Consider the following 10,617-nt stretch of genomic DNA (forward strand, 5'->3'; position numbering starts at 1 on the left):
GCTATTATTTATTTCATCAAGTTCTGAAAGATTTAGTGACAAAAAATTTTTAAAACTGACCCAATCTGCATTTTTGTAATCCCTAACTTTGCGAGGTGGATTTGATTCGACATTTGCGTCGTCAAAAATTAAGTGAATAGGGAAGTGGTCAGACGTTAAGTCGTGTACAACTTCGAGTTCGAATCCCGAGTTCACACGTTTATTAATAACGATGTCTAGAACATCTGGGAGAACCCCCACACGCCCTGTGTCGTGTGTGGGCTCCATGGGAGCATGAATTTGGTAGTTGTGATTTAATTGGTGGTTATAAAGAATTGTACCATTCTGTGTGGCTCGCCTGCTGTTCCACTCTCTGTGTTTAGCATTTATGTCTCCTAAAGCGAGGAAGGTCGGGGCCGCCCCATACAGGGCGTCCAGATCAGCCTCGCTCAGGGACCTACCTGGTCGCGCATACATAGAAATAATTTTTATGTTTTGCCTGTTAATAGTTAGGTTAATGGCTATCGCTTCAAGATTGTGAAAAGCGGGGAGCTGCCACTCTGTGTGCTTTATACTTTTATGAACAAGAAGAGCCACTCCTCCGCCTCTGTGATTTACTCTGTCGCGCCTATAGATTACATAATTTAATATAGTAATTCTATCAGTCGGAGTTAAGTGGGTTTCATTAATCGCAGCTATTTTTATTTTGTATTTTTCTAAGTGGTGAATTAATTCCGGTATTTTATTTTTAATGCCGCGTGCATTCCAGAATAGGAGGGACTTAAGACTATGGGCCGCGGTTGGTATGCAACACTGGGCCGGATTACGAGCTGCCATTAAGCTTGGCAGCAAGTGTTTGTACGAAGCCCATCATGGCTTGGACTTTGTCAGGCAGGGAGATGGCTGGGTCGCACCATATTACCATCAACTGGCACATGGGGACGATTGTTTCGGCCAGTGTCGAGTCCTTGTTAAAGGTACTCGACTTTGTCAGTACTTGCATGAAGTCAGCCAAGCCAGGTTGGGCTGGCTGCTCCGTGCGCATGGGCGGGGCTGTCGGCTGCTCTGAGGCCAAGTCGATCAGCATGTCAGCCTCAGGAGCAGGTGCTACCTGGGGCTGCCTGGGCGGGGGCGTTCGCTGCGCCGGGGCTGCTGGAGCCAGTCTGGTGGCCAGCGGCTTGGGCTGGGCAGGCTGCTTATCGCGAGCAGGCTGCTGTGCCCTCTCCTGGGGGGGCTGCTGCGGTTTGCCCTGGCCATTTTTGTGGCCAGTGGCATTTTTCTTGGGCCCCTGGGGCCCCCTTGGCTTGCGCAGCCAAGGGTTGTTGGCCAGGACTGGGTACTCCAGCTCGTTGTACCCCTGGCTGCACTGCTGCAGAGGTGTCCAGGGGTTGACGCCAGCCTGGGCCATGTACTGGCCGAAAGTGGCGGGCGGTGGGTACCTGGGGGGGCCCCAGGGATTCTGCCTGGGGGGGCCCTGGTAGCCTGAGGGGCCTGACTGCGGAGGCTGGGCAGCAGCCCGCCTATTTTCCCGCACGTCGCGGCGAGACTGTTGCTCGCGCCTCTTGCGGACGTCGGGGGGCAGGTGACGGCGGGTCTCCTTCTTATAGGCCTGGCAGCCCTTGAAATTGGCGCAGTGTGCCTCTTTGCAATGAGCACACTTCTTGTGGTCAGGGTTGCCCCCATTGGGGCAGTCGGGGGCGCGGTGTGGCCCGCTGCACCACCGGCACACTGGGGCAGCATGGCAGGCCTTGCCAACATGGTTATAGCGTTGGCAAACGCTGCATTGGGCGGGGCCTGAGGGGCGCCTGTAGTCGACGACACGCACCAGCATGCCGCCGAACTCTGTCAGGGAGTAGATGCGCTCAGAATCGCACGTCTGAGGCACCTCAATGACCAGGGCGTCGCATTTTTCCCTGCGCAGCCTGTTCTCCAAGAACCAGTGGTTCTGGACAGGCAGGTTCAGGGCTGCAAATTCCTCCTGGAGGAAATCGGTCGGGGTGTGGCGGTGTACTCCGCGCAAGACGAATTTCTTGGGCACTTCGTCACTCTGAAGGAGGACGGAGTGCTGGGCGCCTATCGCCTTAAGGGCCTGGACTGCCCTTTGGTAGTCCGGGACGGACGCAGGATTGACCTGGAACTCGTCCTTGCCGCGGTTTTGGCAGGTGAACTTTTCCGCCAGGGCCTGCTTGAGGGCGGTGTATACCCTTGGGTACGTGTGCCCCTGGTCTAAAAACACGAACAGGGGCTTCACTCGGAGCTTTTTGGGCGGTGCCGCAGCTCCGGCGGCATGGCCTGCAGTTGGTTGTGGGCGAGGGGGGGAGGGGCCCGCCTCGTCGTCGCTGCTGCCTGCACCGGACACCTCCGTGTGCAGGCGCTTGTTGCGCTTACCAGTGGCAACACTCCAGCCACTGGATTGATCGGTGCTAGGCCCTGAGGGGGCCTCGCTTTCTGCCATCTCGACAGCGTCGCTCATGTCGTCGTGGTAGCCTACGCTCGGGTCCACCCACTGACCGTCCCCCGGGGCTAAGTTAGCCGGGTTCAGGCTAGGCTACAGGGGAGCTAGCTCCCCGGGTGTTGCCGAGTTGTTGGTTGCCAAAACTTACTTCACCGCAGCTCACTCTTACCGCCTGTGCGCATGTAGCACACAGGCACCTTTCAATACACCGCTGGGTAACACTAAGAAGTGCTAACCACAGCTTGGGCGTCGTTGATCTGGAAGGTCACGTCGAGCAGCTCCGGGACACGTCCGTCCTCCACCTTTTCGTTCCGCACCTGCGCTTTTTTTTTTTTTTTTTTTTCCTAACCTAACTAAAAACTAAGTGTGTTTGGGAGGGGTCCGGGTTAGGAGGGACTTAAGTGCGTCTCAGGCCGAAGCCTATACGCTCTACTCATGCAGGGAGTACCATGCAGACCAGGGAGCATGCATATTGTGCTAAGGAGGGGATTGGCCAGCCATGGCTGCGATTGGCGCCATGACTAACTCCTCTCACTTGACTATTCTAGACTAATACTAGAGATAAGTTGGGCCCAGGTAAAACCTCCATAGACAGAGGGAAAACCCTGGGCACTCACATGCGGGATGCAAATTTCATGCATTAATAGCAAGCAGGTTGGCTACGGGAACAGAGGGATGGTTCAGGAAGAAGAGTTGGACAGAGTAGAAAGTCACTACTTAGCAAGTTTGGGAGGGAACTTGGACTTTTTGTCCGCATTATGCTTTATTTGGTTGGGTACTGGTCTTTAGGGGGCGACTTCGTCGTTTCCCACCTGGCTGCCAGCTAGCTTAGTGTTTGAGAAGGGGAAAAATTTGTGTTATGTATATATATATATATATACACGCTCAGGCATATATACATACATATACACAAACATACATATGGTTGGTATGCATGTTGTGTGTGTGCGATGTCACACTAGTTGCAATGGTAGCTGGTATTCAAAATCTCATGCCATCAGAAACACGACCGGCACTGGAGGTGAGGCCTGCCAGGCGAGCCATGCCCATCAGGCATAAAGAGTCAGCCCTAACAACACAGGCAGTGAACCCTGAAGCAGGTTAGAACATACACCTGCGTGCTTCGGACCATTTTGAATTATTATAATCATGTTTGGTTATTACATAATCACATAATTAATTGTCATGTATGATAATTAGGGCGCAAATGTTCTTAATTTACTTAACTTATACTAAGGGGGTGAAACCTTAAATTTATATTAATTTAACGTTTACTTATTATTTAAGAGCTGCCAGCACACATGTGTATTGTGCGCGAGCTTTGTTTCATTTGTCATGCGCACACTGCTCTTAATTATGCGGAAGCATAGGCAGATTTGTGTTGCCAGCCTGCCACGAGTCCGTGGAAGGCCGGCGCGGGAGGTACTGAGCTGCTCCAATTTTTTTTTTTTTTTTATGACAACTGCCCCTCCACGCAGAAGTCAGTCCCACACAACCTGTGAAGGAGTGGGTCCTCAAAATGGGGGTGATTTGACTGGAGGAATTTACGCGTGCCAGGAACAAGCCTATACGCTTAGGTTGAAAATCTGTAAAAATGCCATGTCACGTCCCCCCCCTGGGAGGGAGGGGGAAGTGACAGGCGGTGGCTTGCATCTGAGTGCGAGGGAAGGCTGCAGAGGCACTGCCAATTAGTGCCCCTGCAGCCACTAAGGGGTTAGCAAAGTGGGGTGCAACAGTAAACCAGTGACGCACTGGAGGAAACCTGTTGCGCGAGTGTGGACAGTTAACGCGCCCGATATCCCAGTATGGAGGGGACGGGGAAGTGGGAGGGTGTGCCACTTCAAGCTGGGATGGCGAGAAGCGGTATTGTTGGGGTAAACATATTACCTGTGCACTACAGGCAAGTGCGATGTGGAGGCTGATCTCGGAGCACTGAGTGCGCGGCTCCAGCCGGCGCCACCTGTAAACTCAAAAACTAATACATTTTTATACTGCCACTAGGACAGATTGTCAAGATCGTGATAGGTTGGGACAACACTGGTGCTGTGGTTGACGTCTCTGTGTTGTAAGGCAAGGATTTGAACTTATACGTACGTTGCGAAATATTATTTAGGCGAGGCACTAATAATAATTTACAAGGGAGTTGGGAGCACTGGGGACAAAAATTAATTACGTTGCGAAACAACTTTTATCTCACTAAAAATACAAGCACTAGGCAAGAATGTAGAGAGAGAGAAGAGGGCATTATTTATGTTGAGAAATATTTATTAAACGGTGCACTAAAAATTTAGTTAGGGGGTTGGGAGCACTGGGGACAATTTTATTACGTAGCGAAATTAATTTAAACACTAAAACATAACACTTATCAGGGAATGTGGGGGTACGAGCCTCTTGGGGAATTGCTGGCTTCTTGCTGCAACAGTAGATCTCTCACAGGGCTGCAGGCACTATGGTCGGTGTCTCTGCAACACTGAGTCGGCACTGCTGCAGAAGATCTGTGGCGCTGTCTTCGTGTCGATGCCGTTGCTAGATGATCTATGTTGCCACTTGGAAGCTGTGTGTGGAGTGTTAGCATTGTAGATGTCTTGTTATGTGTGTTATTCTCAGCCGCGCGGTCATTGTAGCGACGAGTCGGGGCGAGAGCTGACTGTGGTTGTGTGAAAGTTTTCTGAACCGTCCGCAACGCCGAGGGGCTACCTAAGCCACGCCCCCTCAGCCAATCACAGTGTCGCGGACGGGGCTGCGAGTTTCTGCATTCGGAGACGTGTTTTTTAGGGTGGTTTTTCGCACAGCACATGTTTCGGGCGCTTGTAAACCCTGATGTCTTCTGGCATGTATTGTCCTAATCGCCGTATGAGTGGATTTGCATGTGTGGCAGATTTTTGGTAGAAAGATTTAGCTTGCTTAACATAAATGTCTTGCAGTGGTACCATACGGAGTTCTTTGTGAATAAGCGCTGTTGGTACATATATTGGTACTTTGGCTATTGTACGGAGTGCTTTATTTTGCACTATTTGTAGTGGCCGGAGGTTGGTTGGCGCTGCGTAGCTCCATGCTGGCGAAGCATACGTCATGATAGGCCGAACACATGCCTGATATAATGTTTTTGCATTTGCTGTGGAGAGTGTGCTCTTGTAATTGAGTAGCGGATATAATTTTGCAAGTCTTGCATACGCTTTAGCTTTCTTGCTGTGTGTGTGAGCCTTCCATGTGAGTTTGTTATCCATGAGAACACCTAGGTATTCAACACAAGGAAAGAAGTTTATTTCCGAAGCAAAGAGCTGTAGTTTGGGTAGATTTGCTGGGATCCTGCGGCGAGCAAATATTATTGCTTTTGATTTTCCTACATTTACAGCTGTTCTCCAGTCTGTGAACCATTGTTGCAGTGAGTCTAATGCATTCTGTACTCTTTGTAGTGCAGTGCGGGGTCGGACGGAGCTGGAGTATAGCATGGTATCGTCGGCGTAGCATGCTATTTCAGCCCCTTGTGGGAGGGTGGGAAAGTCTGCTACATAGATGTTAAATAGCAGCGGGCCCAGTACACTGCCCTGTGGCACGCCGGCTAGAATAGCTCGGGAGGTGGAGGTCGCGCCAGGAATACAGGCATGGAAGGTGCGGTCGTGAAGATAGGAATCAAGAGTGCGGATATAGGTATCTGGGAGTTTGGCTTCATGTAGCTTATAGAGGAGACCGTCGTGCCACACTCTATCAAAGGCCTTCTCTATATCCAGGAAGGTTGCAGCTGTGTACTGGCGCCAATCATAGGACAATGTTATCTGCTCCACTATTCTGACTAGTTGGTGTGTGGTTGAGTGGCCGGCGCGAAATCCAAATTGATAGTGTGGCAGAGTTTCGTTTGTGGTTAGGTGTAGCTGAAGTCGATTCGCCAGGATTTTTTCCGCTACTTTTGATAGTGTATTTAGTAGACTAATGGGACGATAACTGGTGGGAAGCCTAGGATCTTTCCCTGGTTTGGGAAGGAGGATAATTTTTGCATTTTTCCACACTGTAGGCCATGTGTTTGTTGTTAAGATGCCATTAATACAGGTAACAATAGCCTGAAGGGCTGGACGTTGGAGTTGTTTCAGGACAATGGCTGCTATCTTGTCATTGCCCGGCGCTTTGTTGTTTTTTAGCGCTTTCACTAACCTCCGCACTTCCTCTGTACTCGTAAGTAGCGGTTCTGTGTGTAGAGGCAAGGCTTTAAGCTGTATAACTCTGTTTATTACTTGCTGCGTGTGGTCTTGATTTTGTGGCAGCTCATTTGGCCTGAAGGCTTGCTCTTGACTGTCAGCAAGGGCCGCTGCCTTTTCTTGCGGGGTGAATGCTAAGGATCCATTGGGAAGCTGGATAGGAGGGATGATGACAGGTTTTGAGGAGAGGGATTTATTTAATTTCCAGAGGGAATTGTCTGAGGTGGTTAGGAGAGCCAGCTTCTCGTCCCATACACTAGCCTTGTGTAGAGCTATGTTGTTGTACAGCTCTGTTTGTAGTTCTTGATATATTCTCTTGAGGTCCGCGCATCTGTTCCTCTGCCAGCGGCGTCGGGCATGGTTCTTGTTTGTAATTAGTTGCTTGATGTGTGGTGGTAGAACAGTAGAGTCAGCTGAACGTTTCATGAGTGGTACTGATCTGTCTATTGCTTCTGTGATCACTTGGGTAAGGGATTCGGAATAGGATTGAAGGTCAGCAGGAGAGGATATTTCTGTGTCGGGATTTAAGTGATCAATTATGTAATTATTTAATTTGTCCCAGTTTGCCCTTCTGTAGTTTCGGCCTGTTTTTGGTATTGTTGCCAGCGCTTCGACATCTTCTAGCCTAGCTATTACTGGCATGTGATCCGAGTGAAGCTCGTGTATAACCTCCAATTCATAAATAAAATTTGTGTTTTTATAGATAGTGAAATCTAGTATGTCAGGCCTCTCATTAGGGGAGGTAGGGTAGCGGGTGGGGTGATAGGGAGCACAGACCATGTACGCACTCTGTTCTTGATGTCTGTACAGGATGCGGCCATTACTCGTTGTTCCTGTACAATTCCAGGCCGGGTGCTTCGCATTTAGGTCTCCTAAGAGGAGGAAGGTAGGTGTAAATGTTGCTAGCGCTTGCAGATTGGCGGCTGTCACTGTTCTTCCCGGCGGTGCATAAGCTGAAATTATTGTACATTTTTGGCCCTTAATTTCCAATGTCGCTGCTACTGCTTCTATTTGCCCTAGGTCAGGGACTTGTATGGCATGATGTAGAATTGATGTTTTTATTGCGAGTGCTACTCCACCGCCTAGGTTGTTGCGGTCTCTTCTATGTATTATGTATCCTCGCAGTCGCAAAGGGTCTGTCGGTGAGAGGTGTGTTTCAGTTAGTGCTATTATGTCTATGTCGTGTTCCCGAAGAAATTCGTCTAATTCCGCCGTTTTGTTCCGAATGCTACAAGCATTCCATGTGGCAACATTTTTAATCTTTATTTGCTTATTGTGCACTGGCATTTGAGACACAGGACATGGCAGTGATTAGATCAACTGCTAGGTGGATTCTTCTGTCCAAAGGTACAGTTGTGTCCAACCAGGCAGTGAGCAGGTTGACGAGTTTAGCTGCTACGTCCATAAGAATGGGTTGCTGGCTGGCAACATGGGTTAATGTGCCGTGTAGGATATTGCATGCCTTATGATTTTCAGCTGCCTGCTCAGCTGTCACAAACTGTGGTGGTGTGGGTAATGGTAAACTGGCTGCAACAGGCAGAACAGGTAGGCCAACCTGTCCACTGGGCTGTGCAGGACAAGCTTTGTTGTCTTGTGCGGGCGGAGGTGCCTGGTGCACAGCTGGTTGCGGGGCCACTTGGGTGGAGGGCAATGGCATTGTTGCCCGGGGCTGTCTCTGCTCCCTAGCGGGCTGTTCTCGCTCCTGGGTCATGTTGTCTCGCCTATTTTGTTGTTTAGGCGGGCTCCAGTTGTTTTGTCTGTTTCTGGGCTGCCTGGCATAGCCCTGGTGCTTCCGAGGTGGATAGGCGTTAATTTCAGGGTATTCTTCTTCATCTTCATAAAAACCCTCAAATCGGTTGTGGGTAGGTGTCTTCCACTCCTGGTACTGTGGGCGAGCAGGCTGCCGCCTTACTGCCTTGTGTTTGCCAGCTATAATCCAGCCATCCAGGGTGTTTTGTGATGGCTGCTGGCGTCTGGGTTGGGGGGGGCGGGGGGGCGGTTGCTCCCACCGCCTTGCGGTCTGATTTCTGTATGATTGTTTGTTATTGTTTGATCGTTGTGCCGGAGGACCTCTGTCCTTAGGCTTGCGGCGCTCAACTGCCTTAAGGTACTCGGGGCACCCCCTGTACTTTGCATTGTGACTGAGCGCACAGTTGGTGCATTTGGGCGGGTTAGGGCAGTCTTCCCTGTGTCGGTGTAGCCCGGCACATTGCGGACAAACAGCACGAAACCTACACTGTTTTGTAATATGCCCGAACTGAAAGCAGTTTCCACACTGCAGGGGCGCATCTGGGTGCCTGTAATCAGCAACTCTGATTTTCAGGCCTATCACATGTCTCAGATTTTGTACTTGAGCCTCGTTGCCCTGAGGAACATCAAGTAAATACATATTTAATGGTCGTCTCCGAAAGTCGTACATTTGATGTACCACAATCACTGGTACATGTTGTGCGAGTAGATCGCTAGTGATCCTGGCGATGTTGGTGCCACTGGGTATGTCTTTCAAGACGTATTTGAGTGGCTTGTCCTCCGTGGCCCGCGTGACGAAATATTCGGCGCCTGACTCATTTACCGCCTTGAGCGCCGTTTGGTATTGAGGTACCGACTCAAAATAGTACATAGTACCTCGCTGCGTGTTTTTGGCATTAAATTTTAGTCCTAGCTGGGTGAATCTGTCAAACATTGCCTCATAGGGCATGTTGGCATCGTGCCTCACAGTAATGGGGGCCGACCTGTACACAGGGACGCCTGTGGGAGCCTGATTTTGCTGGGCTGCGTCTTGAATTTGGTCGCCCATTGTTGCGCCTCTCGGGGCATTTTGGCCGCTTGTGGACTGGACCAGGGCATGTGTTGACATGTTCTGGTGGTCGTGACCTTGAATTTGTATTTTTGTGGCCCTGTCATCGGTGCCTTCACATCCCCTTTTTAGGGTGGGGCGGGGTTGAGCCGAAGCATCAGTAAATTCAACATCCCCCCCTGATGCCATGATAGAAAGAAAAATAGAAAATTTTTATAAAAGCCTATGGGATTTTTTACGGCGTAGCTCCTAGCAAAAAACAAGGGAGTGGAGCACCCACAGTCCGACCCGCCCTGGGACTAAGTTAGCCAGGGCTTCGCGGCTAGGCACGAGGCACTAAGCCTCGGGTGTCACACACTCATATATTAATGCCCTACGAAGTGACCGAACGCGGTAGTTCAAAACTGGGGGTGGAAAATAAGTGCTACCAACTGCTGCGTGAGGAGCGGAAACCTACATCCTCGAGCTGACTGACTGTCTGACTGAAAGTGACTGAGACTGGAAAGTGATCTGCCAAAGTGAAAAGTGAGCTGCTCCGATTTTTTTTTTTTTTTTTTTTTTTTTCCTAACCTAAGTTAAAACTAAGTGTGTTTGGGAGGGGTCCGGGTTAGGGAGAGACTCTAAGTGCGTCTCAGGCCGAAGCCTATACGCTCTAATCATGCAGGGGGTACCATGCAGAAAAGGGAACATGCATCGTGTGCTAGGAGGGGGATTGGCCAGCCATGGCAGCGATTGGCGCCATGACTAACTCCCCTCACTGACTATTCTAGACTAAAACTAGATAAGTTGGGCCCAGGTAAAACCTGCATAGACACAGGGAAAACCCTGGGCACTTACATGCGGGATGCAAAATTTCATGCATTAATTACATGCGGGTTGGCTACGGGAATAGAAGGATGGCTCAGGAAGAAGAGTTGGAAGAGTAGAAAAAATCTACTAAGCAAGGGCGGGCACTTGGACATTTTTGTCCGCATTTGGGTGTTTGGTCATGACTGGTTTTTAGGGGGCGACTTCGTCGTTTCCCCCAGGCTGCCAGCCAGCCAGGTGAGCTGAAAGAAAGAAAGGTACATCTTACAACTATGAGTTATATGGCCGCGGCACCCAGGTTGCCCCAGTTACCACGGCCATGTATGCCCGACACATTGCGCTGCCAGCCTGGGCATGTCAATCATTGGCTAGTCCAATGTTGATTA

General features: G+C 50.2%; 1 protein-coding gene across 1 annotated transcript; it reads right to left on the bottom strand.

The window, feature by feature from the left end:
• Positions 1 to 802: 802 nt before the first annotated feature.
• Positions 803 to 8,338, bottom strand: LOC134543604 (basic salivary proline-rich protein 1-like). The gene is made up of 2 exons (XM_063388383.1): positions 8,183 to 8,338; positions 803 to 1,597 (listed from the first exon to the last, which is right to left on the bottom strand). The coding sequence occupies exons 1-2, from the start codon at positions 8,336 to 8,338 to the stop codon at positions 803 to 805; spliced, it is 951 nt and encodes a 316-aa protein (XP_063244453.1).
• Positions 8,339 to 10,617: the final 2,279 nt, after the last annotated feature.

The sequence above is a fragment of the Bacillus rossius genome, unplaced genomic scaffold (genome assembly GCF_032445375.1).
Source record: "Bacillus rossius redtenbacheri isolate Brsri unplaced genomic scaffold, Brsri_v3 Brsri_v3_scf137, whole genome shotgun sequence".
NCBI lineage: Eukaryota > Metazoa > Arthropoda > Insecta > Phasmatodea > Bacillidae > Bacillus > Bacillus rossius.

Coding starts and splice junctions, on each gene's coding strand:
- LOC134543604 (XM_063388383.1), bottom strand. CDS start 8,338: ATGACCCAGGAGCGAGAACAGCCCGCTAGGGAGCAGAGACAGCCCCGG. Junction 1,598..8,182: donor CTGCACAGCCCAGTGGACAG/GTTGGCCTACCT, acceptor GCCAATTTCAAG/GGCTGCCAGGCCTATAAGAA.